The sequence below is a fragment of the Amblyraja radiata genome, chromosome 1, assembly GCF_010909765.2.
Source record: "Amblyraja radiata isolate CabotCenter1 chromosome 1, sAmbRad1.1.pri, whole genome shotgun sequence".
NCBI classification, from domain to species: Eukaryota; Metazoa; Chordata; class Chondrichthyes; order Rajiformes; family Rajidae; genus Amblyraja; species Amblyraja radiata.
The window spans coordinates 34,399,263-34,418,973 of NC_045956.1; the positions used below are offsets into that span (position 1 = coordinate 34,399,263).

The 19,711-nt window shown below is 46.0% G+C and overlaps 1 protein-coding gene across 1 annotated transcript in view; it reads right to left on the reverse strand.

The window, feature by feature from the left end:
• manba (mannosidase beta) overlaps positions 1-19,711 on the reverse strand; it is a 73,876-nt gene that overhangs the window by 36,657 nt on the left and 17,508 nt on the right. Inside the window, exons 5-9 of the mRNA XM_033020382.1 lie at positions 16,007-16,185; positions 12,459-12,569; positions 6,197-6,348; positions 3,286-3,403; positions 789-875 (exon numbers count right to left, since the gene is read on the reverse strand). Of these exons, the coding sequence (XP_032876273.1) occupies positions 789-875; positions 3,286-3,403; positions 6,197-6,348; positions 12,459-12,569; positions 16,007-16,185 (647 nt within the window). The remainder of the gene's footprint in view (positions 1-788; positions 876-3,285; positions 3,404-6,196; positions 6,349-12,458; positions 12,570-16,006; positions 16,186-19,711) is intronic.

Consider the following 19,711-nt stretch of genomic DNA (forward strand, 5'->3'; position numbering starts at 1 on the left):
ATACAGTCTTAGAATAAAGGGGAGGTCATTTAATACTGAGGTGAGGAAAAACGTTTTCACCCAGAGTTGTGAATTTATGGAATTCCCTGCCACAGAGGCCAGTGGAGGCCAAATCACTGGATGGATTTAAGAGAGAGTTAGATAGAGCTCTAGGGGCTAGTGGAGTCAAGGGATATGGGGAGAAGGCAGGCACAGGTTATTGATAGGGGACGATTAGCCATGATCACAATGAAAATGGCTTGAAGGGCCGAATGGCCTCCTCTTGCACCTATTTTCTATGTTTCTATGTAACTGGTGATGTCCATGAATCGCAGACTTCAGTCATTGCATGCAAAGGATATACAATTAAATACTAAACATGACTACTTTCATTTACATGACATTGCTGTGTCCCAAACATTATGGTGCCCAGAAATAGGGGGACTATGTATAAACACTGCTGTAATTTCTACATGGTGAAACTAAAATGTGTAAAAATGGCCTTTATTAAAATCTGACAATGTGCACTTTAACCCCAAGTGATTTTGTTTCTATTACAAATCTCAAATTGTGGAGCGCAGAGGTAAATAAATAAATAATGGGTCTTTGTCCCAAACATTATGGAGGGCACCTTACATGGCTGGGAAAGGTTTAGAGTGATATGGGGTAAACACAGGCAGGTGGGACTAGCATAGATGAGGGAAAGGGCAATGGCATGGGCCGAATGGCCTGTTTCTGTGCTGTATACCTCTAAAACCATTACCTTTTTAAAGAATATATTGGAGCAGTGAAAAATTTGTTCCACTTACCTGATGAATAATTTCTTCCTCAACTGAAGCAAGGAAACTTTTGTCAGTTGGATAAAGTGCACAAGCAAACATGAAATCTTGCCAAATCTATAAAAAGGACATGAAGACAATGTCAGAGTACTGGTTAAAACTTACAGAAACAAAATTTGGGACATCATGATGCAGCTTAACAAGTCGTTGATGAGACCACACTTGGGAGTAAAATGTGCAATTCTGGTCACCCAGCTACAGGAAGGATGTTATTCAGTCGGAACAGGTGCAGAAGAGATTCATGAGGATGTTACCTATGCCTGCGGGCTTGAGTTATAGGGAGAGGTTGGATAGGCTGGGAGTTTGATCTGGAGGCTGGAAAGGCTGGAGATCATGAGGGGTATGGATAAAGTGAATGTTCATAGTCTTTATCCCAGAGTGGAGGATTCTAAAACTAGAGGGCAGAAGATTAATGGGAGAGATTTGAGAGGAGCCTCAGGGGCAACCTTTTCACTCAAAAGGTAGTCCGTATCGGGAATGAGCTGCCAGAGGAAGCTATAGAAGCGAATAAAATTACGACTTTTAAAAGACATTTGGACAGGTGCATGGATAGGAAAAATTTAGAGGGATATGGACCAAATGTAGGCAAATCGTACTTGCCCACTAGGTCTTGGTCACTTTGGACAAGGTGGGCCAAAAGGCCTGTTTCCATCAACCGGCGCATACTGCATAGCCCCATCAGCTGTCGCATACAGCATATAATCCTCCAACACTTTCGCCACCCGCAACGGGATCCCACTACTGGCCACATCTTCCCATCTTCCACAGAGATGCAACACCTGTCCCTTTACCTCCTCCCTCGACTACATCCAAGGACCCCAGCAGTCTTTTCAGGTGAGGCAGAGGTTCATTTGCACCTCCTTCAACCACATCTACTATATCTGTTATTCCAGGTGTCAACTTCTGAACATCGGCGAGACCAAGCGCAGGCTGGCGATCATTTCGCTGATCACCTCCGCTCAGTCCGCCTAAACCTACCTGATCTCCTGGTTGCTCAGCACTTTAACTCCCCCTCCCATTCCCAATCTGACCTTTCTGTCCTGGGCCTCCTCCATTGTCAGAGTGAGGCCCAGCGCAAATTGGAGGAACAGCACCTCATATTTCGCTTGGGTAGCATACACCCCAGCGGTATGAACATTGGTTTCTCTAACTTCAAGTAGCCCTTGTTCACCCTCTCTCTCTATCCCCTCCCCCTTCCCAGTTCCTCCCACCAGTCTTACTGTCTCAGACTACATTCTATATCAGTCCCACCCACTCCCCAGACATCAGTCTGAAGGGTCTCGACCCAAAACGTCACCCATTCCTTCTCTCCAGAGATGCTGCCTGCCCCGCTGAGTTACTCCAGCATTTTGTGTCTACCTTCGATTTAACAACTAGCATCTGCAGTTCTTCCCAAGACAAAGGCCTGTTTCCATGCTCTGATGAGATGCAATGCAGAAGCTAGAAGTATTCTACTTGCAGCAGCCAAAGAGCTGATTTGACAGAAATGTTCAAAATCACAAAGGATCTGGACAAAGAGTAAAGAGAGAGGGTTAGATTGGGTAAACGCAGAGTCTCTTGCCAAGAGTAGGGGAATCGAGAACCAGAGGACATAGGTTTAAGGTGAGAGGGAGGAAGATTTAATAGGAACCTGAGGAGTAACATTGTTACGCAGAGGGTGGTGGGTGTATGGTACGAGCTGCCAGAGGGGGTAATTGAGGCAGGTACATTGGCAACATTTAACAGTTAGGTACATGGATAGGACGGGTTTAAAGAGATATGGACAAACGTGGGCAGGTGGGACATGTTAGTCAGTGTGGGCAAGTTGGGCTGAAGGGCCCATTTCCACGTTTTAGCACTCTGTGACTATGACTCATTCCCATTGGTTGAAGGATAGAGACCTGAGGGTCAGTCATTCTGCGGTGGCGCAGTGGTAGAGTTGCTGCCTTACAATTAATGCAGCGCCGGAGACCAGGGTGCGATCCTGACTACGGGCGCTGACTGTACGGAGTTTGTATGTTCTCCCCGTGACCTGCGTGGGTTTTCTCCGAGATCTTCGGTTTCCTCCCACACTCCAAAGACGTACATGTTTGTAGGTTAATTGGCTTGGTAAATGTAAAAATTGTCCCTAGTGGGTGTAAGATAGTGTTAATGTGCAGGGATCGCTGGCCAGTGCGGACCCGCCTGTTTCCGCGCTGTATCTCTAAAACTATAAAACAATGAGAAACTTTTTCGGCAGTGAGTAGGTTCGTTTGGGATGCACGGGGGAAGGAGTCTGAGGCAGATTTGATCATTCCTTTCAAAAGGATAGCATCTAATGGAGAAAAGAATCAGGCAGTTAGAGGAACAATTAGGAGGGAGGACTAAGATCAAGGAGCTGTTGAGGCAAACAGTGTTGCTGAGTGCTGCTTGATTGTAGGATTGTTGAAAGGACGTTCTGGGCATCTTGGTCCAGTACACAAATAAACCAAACCAATGACTTCCTCACCATAATCCCCAGTTTATCACAAAGTTCATAAAATGCATCCTGTTCGTATACGCCTCCGCCCCACACCCTCAATGCATTCATGTTGGCATCGACTGTGGACTGCAGCAAGTTCTGTAATCTGTTAATTACACAAGGAGAAAGTATTAGGATGTGGTAAATAAATAACTCACCATAAATAGATCGCTATGTAAATTTGTTACGTTTAGAGATACACCGAAGAAACAGGCCCTTCAGCACCAAACAGTGATCACCCATACACTAGCACTATCCTACACACTAGAAACAATTTACAATCTTTATCAAAGCCAATTACCTTACTAACCCACACTTCTTTGGAGTGTGGGAGGAAACTGAAGCACCCAGAGAAAACCCACAGTTCACAGAGAGAACGTGCAAACTCCATACAGACAGCACCTGTAGCCAGGATCGAACCCGGGTCTCTGGCGCTGTAAGGCAGCAAATCTACTGCTGCACCACCGTGCCGCCCCAAAATCTATTCAAAAATCATTGGGCTCTAAAGAGATCATTAACTTCTGTCACTGTGCATAATCCTGAAATCTTAGAACACATGGTGGTCTCAGCTGCACACTAAATCATGATCAAGCAGTAAAGATTCTATGAATTAGTTGACTTAATCCATGATAAACACATATTGAAATACAATTCGCGAATTGTAAAAACTGCTCGGTGCCCCATCCCTTGCGATTGCAACTTGCCCCAGTTCCTCCCTGTCTTGCAACATTGTCTGCAAGTGCAGATTGCCGTAACATATGTCCACACAATGTATATAGGGTCATTAAGCTGTACATGTGCCCTTTGGCCCATCAGGTCCATGCCGACCAAGATGCCTATCAAACCTCGCCCTACTTGCCTGTGTCTTGCCCGTGTCTCATCCAAATATGCTTACTAATGGCGTGTTGCACCTGTATGTTTTCTAATTGTGTTTTACACTAATGTCTTGATTTTTTTTCTCTGTCGTGTATAATTGACGTATTAGTGTGTTCTCTGAGTCTATGATGGTCCTACATGCTATATATAATACATTGGTGAGCCCACATTTGGAGTATTATGCTCAGTTCTGGGCACCATGTTATAGGAAAGAGGGCTGGTGGGACTAGTGTAGTATGTTGGTCGGTGTGGGCAAGTTGAGCTGAAGGGCATGTTTCCACGCTGTGTGACTCTGTGACTATGCCCATTGTTCCTGTATCTCACTGTTCTTGTGCCTCTGACAATAAATTTAGTGCACGTTTGCCCAGGTCCCTTTGAAATGAACACTACAAATCTCTCACTATTTATAATTTGATGAATTTTTATAAAATAAATCTTCTTTGATGGATAGGAAACGTTTAGAGTGATATGGGCCAAACGTGGGCAAATGAGACTAGTTTGGATGGGGCATATTGCTCAGCATGTTGGGCTAAAGGGCCTGTTTCCGTGCCGTATGATTTCATGACTCTATTCTATTTTGTGCAAAGTACTATTTCACCTTTTTCCATGTTTTATTTAGAACATAGAACAGTACACCACAGGAACAGGCCCTTCGACCCACATTGTCTGTGCCGAACATGATGTCAAGATCAACTCTTATCTACCCGCACTCATCTAGTCTTTAATTTAATCTAAGAATTTTGCAAGATGATAACCAGGGTGTCCACCATCCCCAAAGCCCCCAACCTCCAAACTCTGGTATGTCGAACATCAGATTTGAGGCATTATCAGCTCTCTAGATTGCCGGTTTCTCCGGTGCTATTTTCTGACTAATTTTTCCTTCCTTATTCTCGACAAACCCCGTGTTATCTAATATTTCTGCAGATTTCTTCTCTCTTTTTCTGTAATAGCAGACACAACATTGGTGCTTTATTCCTTTGCCACTTCTTTATTCTTATTATAAATTCTGTCTTTTGGATGCATGCATACACTCAAAGAAGGGTCTCGACCCGAAACGTCACCCATTTCTTCTCTGCCTGCTGAGTTACTCCAGCATTTTGTGTCTATCTACACTCACTAGTCTTGTATATTCCAGTGGATGCTCTGAAAACCTGTTTTTACGTTTTCCGCCAGTCTGCCTTCATACTCTATCTGAGGTACACAAAAATGCTGGAGTAAATCAGCAAGACAGGCAACATCTCTGGAGGGAAGGAATGGGAAACGTCACCCATTCCTTCTCTCCAGAGATGATGCCTGTCCTGCTGAGTTACTCCAACATTTTGTGTCTACCTTTGATTTAAACCAGCATCTGCAGTTCTTCATACTCTATCTTATGGGCAGATTGTTAAGGTGAGAGGGGCCAATGTTTAAAGGAGATGTGCGTGGCAAGTTTTTTTTACACACAGGTGGGTGCCTGGAAAGTGCTGCCAGGGGTGGTGGTGGAGGCAGATAAGGCAGTGATGTGGAATTCCCATCCCAGAGCCACTAGGGATGCCCAGGGGGGGGTTCCAACCAAGCTGGAGTCCCTAGGCAATGGCAGGGACACCCGTAGATTGTGGCAAGGCTTGCACACCTCAACGGGCTATAAAACAAAGACGGGCAGTATCGCTGGCAACAACAGGTCCCTCCCAGATGAACGCAATGCATTCTACGCCTAATTTGACCAGAAGGTCAGTAGAGTTTGTTTTTCCACACAGAGTGTGGTAGGTGCATTGAACGAGCTGCCAGAGGAACCTGTTGAGCCAGGACTATAACAACATTTAAATTATATTTGGACAGGTACATGGCTAGGAATATTTAAGAGGGACATGTGCCAAATGCAGGTAAGTGGGACTAGTGTAGATGGGACATGTTGGTCGGTGTGGCCAAGTTGGGCCGAAGGGCCTGTTTCCACGCTGTTTCACTCTATGACTTTATTTAGAGTTTTAATTTAATTAGATGCAGTGTTGTAGTTAATGTTCACCTTTAAACTTTCAAAACTTACACATCAAACGTCACTCTTTCCAAAAAGGCATCTGCAGGAATCCAGTTTGAACCTTTGATGAAGATTGGGAGCCCATTTATCTTAAAATAAAAGCTGAGTCCGGGAGAGCCAGGCACAGGTTCTTGTATCAGCTCCACTGTCCTGAAGTAGACCTGGAGAAACATGGTCAAGTCTCAAAATCAATGAATGGAGTCATCGGCAAAGACAGCAGGGAATAGAACCAAAGACAGCAGGGAATAGAACCAAGGACAGCAGGGAATAGAACCAAAGACAGCAGGGAATAGAACCAAGGACAGCAGGGAATAGGACCAAGGACAGCAGGGAATAGAACCAGACAGCAGGGAATAGAACCAAAGACAGCAGGGAATAGGACCAAGGACAGCAGGGAATAGAACCAGACAGCAGGGAATAGAACCAAAGACAGCAGGGAATAGGACCAAGGACAGCAGGGAATAGAACCAGACAGCAGGGAATAGAACCAAAGACAGCAGGGAATAGGACCAAGGACAGCAGGGAATAGAACCAAGGACAGCAGGGAATAGAACCAAAGACAGCAGGGAATAGAACCAGACAGCAGGGAATAGAACCAAAGACAGCAGGGAATAGGACCAAGGACAGCAGGGAATAGAACCAGACAGCAGGGAATAGAACCAAGGACAGCAGGGAATAGGACCAAGGACAGCAGGGAATAGAACCAGACAGCAGGGAATAGAACCAAAGACAGCAGGGAATAGAACCAAAGACCGCAGGGAATCGAACCAAAGACAGCAGGGAATAGAACCAAAGTGATTTCAAACTCGTGCTTCGCCTACCGACCAGTCGTGAATCTCGTACCCTCCTCCACCAAGTTTAATCCTGACCATACCACTGAAAATGATTGCTGTCAAGAGTGTGTCATTGTCATATGTACCGACAATGGAGCAATAAGCTCTTACTTGGTGCAGTGGTAGAGCTGCTGCCTTACAGTGACTCAGCTTCAATCCTAACTACACGTGCTGTCTGTGTGGAATTTGTTCATTCTTCCTGTGACCGCGTGGATTTTCTCCGGGCGCTCCGGTTTCCTCCTACACTCCAAAGCCATAGAGGTTTGTAGGTTAATTGGCTTTGGTAAAATTGTAAATTTTCTCTAGTGTGTAGGATACTGCGAGTGTACGGGTGGATCACTGGTCGGTGTGGACTTGGTGGGCCTGTTTCTGTGCAGTACCTCTAAAAAAAATGTTGACAGGTCCGCAAACGCAACCACACACAGATAAATGGAGACACCAGGAATTGCAGATTCTGGAATCTTGAGCAAAGCACAAAGTGCTGATGAAACTTAGCGGGTCCTGACAAGCTGAAGAAGGGTCCTGACCCAAAACACGGTCTGTCCATTCCCACCCAGTTGCTGCCTGACCTGTCGAGTTCCTCCAGCACTTTGTGTTTAACGCACAGATAATATTGTCCACTGATTCACAGAGAAGATTTTAAAAGTCGGCCGATTTTTGTAGGATTCACAGATTTAAGTTAACTTGTGGAAGCTTTAGAGGGGAGTTGTGGTACAAATGTTGCAGTCAAAAAGTAGTGAAACTGGCTGCTTGAAAGGGTGATGATACAATTCAATTTATTGTCAGTTGGACCCCTTGAGGTCCAAACGAAATGTCGTTTCTGCAGCCATACATTACAAAACAAAAAGACCCGAGACACAACACAGTTTACACAAACATCCATCACATCGTTGTGATGGAAGGCAAAAAAAACTTATCTCTCCACTGCACTCTCCCCCCCATGTCAGAGTCAAAGTCAAAGCCCCCGGCTGGCGATGGCGATTGTCCCGCGGCCATTAAAGCCACGCCGGGTGATGCAAGGTCGCGCACCGGGTCTTGGTGTTAGAGCCCCCGGCGTGCGCTCGCAAAGTCCCGTGGCCATTCCAAGCCGCGCGGGGCGATGGTGTAAGGCCCCGCTCCAGGTGCTCTTCAACCCCGCAACTCGGGCGGGAGAAGTCGCCGTTGCGGAAGCCCCGAAAAGCGTTCACCCAGCAGGGACCCGCGGGCTCCCGGTGCCGCCGTCCGACAAACCCGCAGTTGCAGCCTCCGAATCTCTGGAGGTCGGGTGGCAGCAGCGTCAACCACAGCTCCACCCGCTCCGGACTCGGCCAGCCCCTTGACGGTGAATAGTCGGCAGCTCCGCAGCTGGAACCCCAGGTCGTTCCTGTTGGAGGCCGCTCCACGTTGCAGCCCCAACGACAACGGAGACCCGACAAAGAAAAGGTCGGGTCTCCCGTGCAGGGGAAAGATTTTAAAGTTACCCCCCCCCCCCCCCCCCCCCCCCACCCCCCCCCCCCCCCCCCCCCCCCCACACACATACCCCAACAAAAAAAATAACAAAAACTACATAAAAACGAGACAAAAAATAATAAAACACAGACGGACTGCAGAGGCCGCTGCTGACGAGAGTCGCGCCGCCCACCGGTGGTATGATATGACCATAAGATATTTAAAAGGTATAGGTAAGAACTACAGATGCTGGTTTAAATTGAATGTAGACACAAAATGCTGGAGTAACTCAACGGAACAGGCAATATCTCTGGAGAGAAGGAATGGGTGACGTTTCGGGTCGAGACTCTTTTTCACACTGAAGACAACAGGACTGTGAAAACCTAAATGCCGGAGTATTTAACTGGGCTGGGCATTCAACAAGAACATTAAACAAAAGTACTGAAGCCTTGTTTACATCCTAGGTTTCAACTGTTGGTGGAAAGAAGTCAGCATTACAGTCCAAAGTTTGATTCGGGAATTGCTTCTTTTCCTCTTAAAGGCAATGAAATTAAAATGTCATTAAAGGTGTATCGATATAGGTTATATTTAAATTAGTTTTAGTTTAGCGATACAGGGCGCAGGCCCTTCGGCCCAACGTGTCAGCCATGATCATATTGAATGGCGGTGCAGGCTCGAAGGGCCGAATGGCCTACTCCTGCACCTATTTTCTATGTATCCACACCGATAAGCGGTCCCGCACATTAACACTATCCTCCACTAGGAATTTAAAAAAAACACATTTATACCAAGCTGATTAACCTTTGGAGTGTGTGAGGAAACCAAAGTTCTCAGAGAAAACCCACAGGGTCACGATGAGAACGTACAAACTCTATACAGACAGCACCCATAGCCAGGATCGAACCCTGGTCTCTGGCTTTGTGAGAAAGAGAAAGAGATTACATTGTGTGGAAAGAATTGCAGATCAGGGCTCTCACTTAACCTTTTTTCCCTGTTGCCAGCCGGGCAACCTAGGCAGCTTTTTAGGTTGCCAAATGACAGTTTAGGTGGTCATTTAAGATGGCTTCCAATACGCGTGCGATAATGTGCTCGGACGAAGTGCGTAGTTACCAGTCAGAATTATGCTCAATGAAGCATTCACATATTATTTCTGCTTCAAATAAAGTCACAAATTAAACATATTCACCAATCAAGACATGATATATACCACAATGACATGCAGCAAAATTATAATACAGTATCTCAACTCTTTTTACGCATTGCAATGAATGCAATTTCTATTATTTCTTTCCACTTCCAAACAAAATTGTGGTTGGATTATTCAGCGTATGATCAACCTCGGTGAGACCAAGCGCACGCCTGGCGATCGCTTCGCACAACACCTCCACTCAGTTCGCAATAACCAACCTGATCTCCCGGTGGCTCAACACTTCAACTCCCCTTCCCATTCCCAATCCGACCTTTCAGTCCTGGGCCTCCTCCATGGCCAGAGTGAGGCCCACCGCATATTGGAGGAGCAGCATCTCATATTTGCTTGGTTAGTTTACACCCCAGCGGTATGAACATTGGCTTCTCTAATTTGAGGTAGTCCTTGCTTTCTCCCTCCTTCCCCTCCCATTCCCAGCTCTCCCACAGCCTACCGTCTCCGCCTCTTCCATTCTTTATCGTGTGTGTGTGTCCCGTCCCCCCCCCCGTCCCCCCGGAGATGCTGCCTGACCCGCTGAGTTACTCCAGTTTTTTTGTGTCTATCTTCGGTATAAACCAGTATCAGCATGCCAAGCCGGGCAAAATGACTCGCCGTTTAGGTTGCCCGGCGGCACTTTGGGTGGTCAGTGTCACCTGGACAACCGCTAATTTCAAGCCCTCCAGATGCTGATTTTAATCGATGGTAGACACAAAATGCTGGAGTAACTCAGCGGGACAGGCAGCATCACTGGTGAGAAGGAATGGGTACGTTTCGGGTCGAAACCCTTCTTCAGACAGACGTCAGGAGAGCAACTGTTACAGAGATAGAATGTAGTCAGACACAGTAAGACTGGTCGGAGAAATGGGAAGGGGGGGGATGGAACGAGAGGGAAAGCAAGGGCTGTTTGAAGTTAGAGAAGTCAATGTTCATACAGCTGGGGTGTAAGCTGCCCAAGCGAAATATGAGGTGCCGTTCCTCCAATTTGCGCTGGGCCTCACTCTGGCAATGGAGGAGGCCCAGGACAGAAAGGTCAGTGTGGGAATGGGAGGGGGAGTTAAAGTGTTGAGCAACCGGGAGATCAGGTAGGTTTAGGCGCATTGAGTGGAGGTGTTTAGTGAAACGATGGCCGAGCCTGCGCGTGGTCTCGCCGATATACGGGAGTCCACACAAGGAACAGTGGATACAGTAGATGAGGTTGGAGGAGGTGCAAGTGAACCTCTGCCTCACCTGAAAAGACTGTTGCGGTCCTTGGACGGAGTCGAGGGGGGGAGGTAAAGGGACAGGTGTTGCATCTCCTGCGGTTGCAGGGGAAAGTACCTGGGGACACGTACCTGGGGAGGGGGTGGTTTGGGTGTGAAGGGACAAGTTGACAAGGGAGTTGCAGAAGGAACAGTCTCTGCGGAAAGGGGTGGAGATGGGAAAATGTGGCTAGGGGTGGGATCCCATTGGAGGTGGCAAAAATGTCGGAGGATCAAAGTCAAAGTCAAATGTATTCGTCACATGCACCAACGAAGGCACAGTGAAATGAATTTGTCAGCAGCGATACACTTAAAAAAAGAACACACAATACACAATAGAATTCAACACAAACATTCACCACAGCATTCCTCACTGTGGAAGGCAACAGAGTTCAATCAGTCCTCCTCACTTGTTCATCCGTGGTCGGGGCTATAAACCCTCCGTAGTCGCCGCTATGGACGACCAGATGAATAGGCCCTCTCGTCGGGATGATCCAAACTCCGACGTCGGGACGGTCAAACACACTCGGGAGTAGTCGCATACACTTTTGCTTGGAGCGCCCGAATCGGCCACATTCCTACCGGAGACCACTGCTTCAGGATGTTATAGGCCGCGGGCCGGCGGTCGGAGCTCTACTCCGGCGATTCCCGGCAAGGGATCCCAAACTCCAGAGGGTAAATCCACGCCACGCCCGCGGCTAGAAGTTCCGCAGACCACAGCCCCATGATGCCAAAGTCACCAGGCCAACGATCGGACCACTCCTTTCTGGTGACCCCCTGCAAGGGCCTGTCCCGCTCCGCGATGGAAAAGTCCACGCTGCGCCCGCTGCTGAAGCTCTGGGCCCAACTCCGGGAGAGGCCGCACTAATCCAAGTTGTTAGGCCCACGAGGGAGGCGGAGAAGCGACATGAAAAAATCGCCTCTCCGCGAGGAAGTGACTGAGAAAACGGTTTCCCCCTTTTCACCCCCAGAAGACATACCGAGACACTAAAACAAACATTTGGACACACTAGAAAAAAGCAAATAAAAAGTCGAAATAACGAACACGCTGCTGGCAGGGCAGCCAACCAAGGATTATGTGCTGTATGCGACGGCTGATGGGGTGGAAGGTGAGGACACTTGTTATGAATCGGGGGGGTAGGGAAGCAAGAGCGGAGCTGCAGGATATCGAGGACACCCTAGTAAGAGCCTCATCTATAATGGAAGAGGGGAACCCCCGTTCCCTAAAGAATTACGACATTTCCGATGACCTGGTATGAACATCTCATCTTGGGCGCAGATGCGGCGTAGATGGAGGAATTAGGAATAGGGGATAGAGTCTTTACAGGAAACAGGGTGGGAAGAAGTGTAGAGAAGTGTAGTCTAGATAGCTATGGAAGTCAGTGGGTTTATAATAGATGTCAGTCGATCGTCTATATAGGAAACTTTATATATATATATATATATATATATATATATATATATATATATATATACTATATAAGAGACTATATAAGAGATTACATTCATCACTTCCACAAAACCTCACCCAACAGACAATGCAGATTGTTAAAAGTAAAGTATAAATGTGGTTGCTTTTTACTGACCGTGGAGGACTTTTCAATGAGACGTTCTCCTCCGATTGTGACAGTGACCGTCATGTTGTAACCTGTCTGGTTGCCGTGACCATGGGGCCACCAAGGATCAACAGAAGCATTCTGGAAAAGAGAGCGGATTATCACTTCTTACATTTACAACATTCCCACAGCCACAGCAGTAAATCCACCACTGAGACTGGAGTTAAGCAAACAATTCAACAAGAGTATGTGGAGTATTGCATGCTGTTCTAGTCACCCCATTACAGGAAGGGTGTGGAGGCTTTGGATAGGGTGCAGAGGAGGTTTACCAGAATAATGTATGGATTAGCGGGTATTAGCTACAGGGAGGTTGGACTGACTTGGATTATTTTCTTTGGAACGCCAGAGGTTGTGGAAAGACCTATTAAGTATATTAAATTATGAGAGGCATAGGTAAGGTAGACAGCCAGAGTCTTTTTTACATGGATGCAAAAAATCAAATACATGGGGGCATAGTTTTAAGGTGAGGGCCAAAGTTTAAAGGTGATATGTTTCTTTCACACCGAGAGTGGTGAGTGCCTGGAACGCGCTGCCAGGGTTGATGGCGGAAGCAGATATGATAGTGGCACTTAAGAGATTTGGAGAGGCAATGGATATGCAGGGAATGGAGGGATATGGATTATGCGCATTCTCCTGACACAAAGCTTCACGGAATACATGCTGGAAATTTGCTCATAACCTACTTCATCAGGACATTGAGCAGTTTTTGAATGCTCAGTTCCACCGTACCTCCGTCTGAAGGGTCCTGACCTGAAACGTCACCTGCATGTTCTCCAGAGATGCTGCCTGACCCGCTGAATTACGCCAGCACTCTGTGTCTTTGTTTGTGAACAACATCTGCAGTTCCTTGTTTCTTCCTAAAACTAAACCTGTTCTGAACAGGTCTCAGCGCCCCCACAAAGCCTCTTTCCACCCTTGACAGTTTCCTCTGTCTCTCAATTATTTGTCTAGCTTACCATTAATGTGAGCCATAGGTTCTACCCCTTTGAGGACATTGGACTTTGTCTTAGTAAATGATGTGCTATAATGGATATGCAGGAAATTGAGGTATAGGGATTATGTGCAGGTAGATAAGAGATGGTTTCAGCATCATATAACCATATACCTGCGCTCAGACCATAACCCTCCATTCCTTTCCCGTCCATATAACTACCCAATTTATTTTTAAATGATAAAAACGAACCTGCCTCCACCACTTTCACTGGAAGCTCATTCCACACGGCCACCATTCTCTGAGTAAAGAAGTTCCCCCTCATGTTACCCCTAAACTTCTGTCCATTAATTCTCAAGTCGTGTCCCCTTGTTTGAATCTTCCCTACTCTCAGTGGGAAAAGCTTATCCTCGTCAACTCTGTCTATCCCTCTCATCATTTTAAAGACCTCTATCAAGTCCCCCCCTTAACCTTCTGCGCTCCAAAGAATAAAGCCCTAACTTGTTCAACCTTTCTCTGTAACTTAGTTGCTGAAACCCAGGCAACATTCTAGTAAATCTTCTCTGTACTCTCTCTATTTTGTTGACATCCTTCCTATAATTAGGCGACCAAAATTGTACACCATACTCCAGAATTGGCCTCACCAATGCCTTGTACAATTTTAACATTACATCCCAACTTCTATACTCAATGCTCTGATTTATAAAGGCCAGCACACCAAAAGCTTTTTTTACCATCCTTTCTACATGAGATTCCACTTTCAGGGAACTGTGCAGATTCCCAGATCCCTCTGTTCACCTGCATTCTTCAATTCCCTACCATTTACCATGTACGTCCTATTTTGATTTGTCTTGCCAAGATGTAGCACCTCACACTTATCAGCATTAAACTCCATCTGCCATCTTTCAGCCCACTCTTCCAACTGGCATAAATCTCTCTGTAGACTTTGAAAATCTACTTCATTATCCAGCACAGACATTGTGGATTGAATAACCTGTTCTTGTGCTGTATTGTTCTATGTTCTACGTGGGAGATCGTGCCTCACAAATCAGATTTTTGAAGATATAACCAAAAAGGTTGATAAGTGCAGAGCTGTGGATGTTGTTTGTAAGGATTTCAGTAAGCCATTCGATGGTTTTGCATGGTAGGCTGCTATGGAAGGTTCGATCGTTTGGGATCCAAGGAGAGATAGCCGACTAAATAGAAAATTGGCTCTATGAAAGGAAGCCGAGGGTGATGGTGGACGATTGCTTTTCAGACTGGGGGCCTTGTAACTAATGATGTGCCTCAGGGTTCAGTGCTGGGCCCATTGCTGTTTGTCATCTAAATCAATGATTTGGATGAAATGTATAAGGCATAATTAGTAAGCTTGCAGATGATACTAAAATGAATGGTATTGTAGATAATGAAGATGGTTATGAAAAATTGCAGCACAATTTTGATTGGTTCTACAGAAGGGCTGAGGCATTGAGTAAAGAAATTGACAGGTTATGTTACATTTGTACAAGACATTGGTGAGGCCATATTTGAAATATTGTGTTCAGTTTTGGTCACCCTGTTATAAGAAAGATGTTGTTAAGCTGGAAAGGGTACAGAGAAGATTTACGAGGATGTTGCCAGGATGGCGGGACTGTCATATGCTGAGAGAATGGAGCGGTTGGGCGTGTATACTCTGGAGTTTAGGATGAGAGGGGATCTTATTGAAACATATATGATTATTAACTGTTTGGACACGCTAGTGGCAGGAAACATGTTCCCGATGTTGGGGGAGTCCAGAACCAGGGGCCACAGTTTAAGAATAAGGGGTAAGACTTTTAGAACGGAGATGAGGGAACACTTTTTCACACAAAGTTGTGAGTCTGTGGAATTCTCTGCCTCGGAGGCCGGTTCTCTGGATACTTTCAAGAGAGAGCTAGATTGCGCTCTTAAAGATAGCGGAGTCAGGGAACATGGGGAGAAGGCAGGAATGGGGTACTGATTGGGGATGATCAGCCATGATCACATTGAATGGCAGTGCTGGCTCAAAGGGCCGAATGGCCTACTCCTGCACCTATTGTCTGTAGGACTCGACAGCCTCAGAGGCTGGACAGGCTTGGGCTTTATTCGTTGCAGCGCAGAAGAATGAGGGGTGATCCTACAGAGGTGTACGAAATCATGAGAGGAATAGATTGGGTCTTTTGCCCAGAGTACGGGAATCACAACCCTTTTATCACTTTATCCCTTTACCGTGTATATGTACACTGTGGATGGCTCGATTGTAATAAAGCATTGCCTGGTTAGCACTATGGAACGAGCTGCCAGAAGAGGTAGTTATGGCAGGTGCTATCACATTGTGTAAAAAACATTTAGACTGAGATAAATGGATAGGACAGGTTTAGAGGGAAACGTAGGCAGATGTAGATGGGGGCATGTTGGTTGCAGTGGGCATGTTGGGCTGAAGGGCCTGTTTCCGCATGGTATGACTGTATGACTTTAAACTAAACTAACTGAACACAATGTCCAGACTGCCAGTAGCCGATAGCGTTGAGAGGTTAAATTATGTGATTTATTCATTTTTCCAACGTGCATCCGATAGTTGACATCTCACCTGATTAAGGTTGAGTCTGACTTTAATTCTACTGTATTCTCCCTTGCCCAGACTTATTTTGTACGTTTGATGTGTGTGTAGAGATGGAATGCTGGCAGTCAATTCGCCTTTGATCAGCTGAGAGGAAACTACATCATAAAAACTCTCTATTTCCACAGACCACCTCTGTCTTGTCTCATCTGCAGATGAAAACACAAGCATTTCTTTACATTGGGGGATTTGCCACTTTTTGTAATAATTCAACAACATTTATTCGTGACAAGGCTCTTTATGTGATTCAGCTATTGGACATGTTTCCATCTCTATTTCCAGCATGTTTAGTAAACACAGCCAAGGAAGGAGAGACAAACAGGAAACTGCAGAACTGTGTTCCACACTAAATGTCTGAAAAATTGCACCATCCATCACTAAGGGCAAGGCATCGAGACAGTTCAAAAATCATAGTATAAATATATAGAATTAGATTGGCTTTATAAAGGGATCTTCGTGTTTGATGATTCCAACAGATGTTTATTGAGAATGTTATTTAAACTTTAAGGTGAGAGGGGCAAAGTTTAAAGGAGATTTTTTTACACAGAGTGGTGAGTGCCTGGAACACACTACTGGGGATGGTGATAATCATGCAGCGGGGAAACCGGACCTTCAGCCCAACTTGCACAGGTCGACCAACATGCCCCATCTACACAAGTATCACTTACCTGCGTTTGGCCCATCCATCTATATACTTTTAAAACTTTGTGTGTGTGTATGTCATTTTTTTGGCCTTTGATTCGTTACTCCGCCAAAACCAGACGTTAACATGCCGAGATTTTTACCATTTCGCTAGCCATTTCACTTTTACATTCGCTCATCCACTCCTCATTAAATTTAGTCATTTTTCTGTACACATTTTTAATAAATTCCTTCCTCCCACCCCCCCCCCACTCACTCATTTTTTCGCCTCCTGCTGGCCAGCGACCATAACGGCTGCTGCCACCCGGCTCTCCTCCAAAAACACCGACATTTTTCCCATTTCGCTAGCGATTTTACTTCCCCCGGCCCTGCCACGCTGGCCGCTGCTTTTCGCCGTCCTCGCTGGCTTGCACTGTCCGAAAATCCCGAGCGTCAACAGCTTGTTGGCCCACAGGCGAATTGCGGGCATACGCAGCGTCTTGACGGGCGTAAGCAGCGTCTCGACATCGTACGCAGCCTCTCGGCATCGTACGCAGCGTCTTGACGGCGTACGCCTAGCGCGTGGCGTTGCGCGATGACGTCAGGCCGCCCCCTCCCCTTTTAACCGCACGTTGCGGGAACAGACCCAACGGGTCTACACTTGGTCTAGTATCCTTCTAAATCTATCCTGTCCAACTGCCTGTCTCGATGTCTTGGGTGGTGGTGGAGACAGATACAATAGCGGTGTTTAAGAGACTTTTAGATAGGCACATGGATCCTTAAATCCTACAGTACCACTAACATCCACATACATCTTTTTTCCAGTTTAATGACATTCTTCCTGAAGCAGAGTGCCCGGAAACCTTGCACATACTCTAAACGTGGCCACACAAACTGTCATCAGTAGGCCAGCAGCATAATCAAGGCCCAGTCTCACCCCGGTCACTCCCTCTTCTCCCCTCTCCCATCTGGCAAGAGGTACAGAAGTGTGAAAACGCACACCTCCAGATTCAGGGACAGTTTCTTGGTAGGATCTTGCCCCAAAACGTCACCCATTCCTTCACTCCAGAGATACTGCCTGTCCTGCTGAGCTATTCATGCATTTGGTATCTATCTACAGTTTCTTCCCAGCTGTTATCAGGCAACTGAATCATTCTATCACCAACTAGAGAGTGGTCCTGACCTCCCATCTACCTCATTGAAGATTTTTGAACTATCTTTAATTGGACGTTATTCTACTTTATCTTGGGCTAAACATTATACCCTTTATAGAAACATAGAAACATAGAAAATAGGTGCAGGAGTAGGCCATTCGGCCCTTCGAGCCTGCACCGCCATTCAATATGATCATGGCTGATCATCCAACTCAGTATCCTGTACCTGCCTTCTCTCCATACCCCCTGATCCCTTTAGCCACAAGGGCCACATCCAACTCCCTCTTAAATATAGCCAATGAACTGGCCTCAACTACCTTCTGCGGGAGAGAATTCCAGAGATTCACCACTCTCTGTGTGAAAAAAGTTTTCCTCATCTCGGTCCTAAAAGATTTCCCCCTTATCCTTAAACTGTGACCCCTTGTTCTGGACTTCCCCAACATCGGGAACAATCTTCCTGCATCTAGCCTGTCCAACCCCTTAAGAATTTTGTAAGTTTCTATAAGATCCCCCCCTCAATCTTCTAAATTCTAGCGAGTACAAACCGAGTCTATCCAGTCTTTCTTCATATGAAAGTCCTGACATCCCAGGAATCAGTCTGGTGAACCTTCTCTGTACTCCCTCTATGGCAAGAATGTCTTTCCTCAGATTAGGAGACCAAAACTGTACGCAAAACTGTATCCTGTATCTTGCACTAAATGTTATTCCCTTTATCCTTTATCTGTACATTGTGGACGGCTTGATTGTATTCATGTATAGTCTTTTTGCTGACTGGATGGCACGCAACAAAAAAGCATTTCACTGTATCTCGGTTCACGTAACAATAATGATGAACTAAATTAAACAAACGCTTTGTACAGCAGTGAAGTGATGTCCTTAACTCCTGCATTCAATAGCAAAACACAAAGACAGCCACGGTCACACTGAATAGTGGGTCATGCAGCCAAATTCTGCTTTCCTGTGTTACTATGACGATGCACTGTATCTAACTTTGCTCAGGTCCACGGAAACTAGCGTTTATCCAGCTTGGTTATATCTCCAGTAGCACACCTTTGCCAACACTAATTTAGTTGCATTTATACTGGACCCTTAGTTCTCCAGTTCTATTTTGGGAAACTTTGCTGCCTGATATCATTCCACTTTATTGGCAACATTGCAAGTGAATTGCGCTTCAAGCCAAAACACCCTGTTTTGCTGGGTATCTGGTCATTTTTGATGAGGTCAGACTTCAAGTAAGTGGCATTTGAAAAGCTGTAACAGGAAGTAAAAGGTTTGGAAAGTAAACTATCTTTGTGGGAACACCCCCACCTGAAAATTCCCAAATACAATCACGCTTAGAAAGGGCCCCCTCCCCCTCCCACAAAATAGCAATAGTCAGGTGCTCTCAAATGAGCAGTGCATCAGTTTAACTGCTCCAATAACTAGCTCCAACCCTGGTTCAATGAGGTGTGTAGAACCTACAGATTACAAACACAACCCTTCAACCTTCACCGTTTAATAAGATTAAGGCTTATCTGACTAAAATCTCAACTTTGCATCTCCTCGGTATCTTTTCACCCCTTGTTTATCAAATATCTACCGTGAAAACATTCAAAGACTCTGCTTCCACCATCACAAGGAAAGAAGTTTCAAAGACTCAGGAATTAAATAAGTTTGTCTGAGTGCCAAATGGGAGAGACAAGGAACTCGAGCAAAAATCAAAGTGCTGGAAGAACTCAGAGGGTCGGGCAGCAAGCTAGCATGGACCAACCACATTGATGCAACAGCCAAGAAACCACACCAACGCCTGGTCCAATTCTATACTGCCATTGTAGTCTGTCCTCACTTTCTCCATCATGGTCTGGTTTGGCTCAGCCACCAAGCACGACATCCGGAGGCTGCAGCGAATCGTCCGATCAGC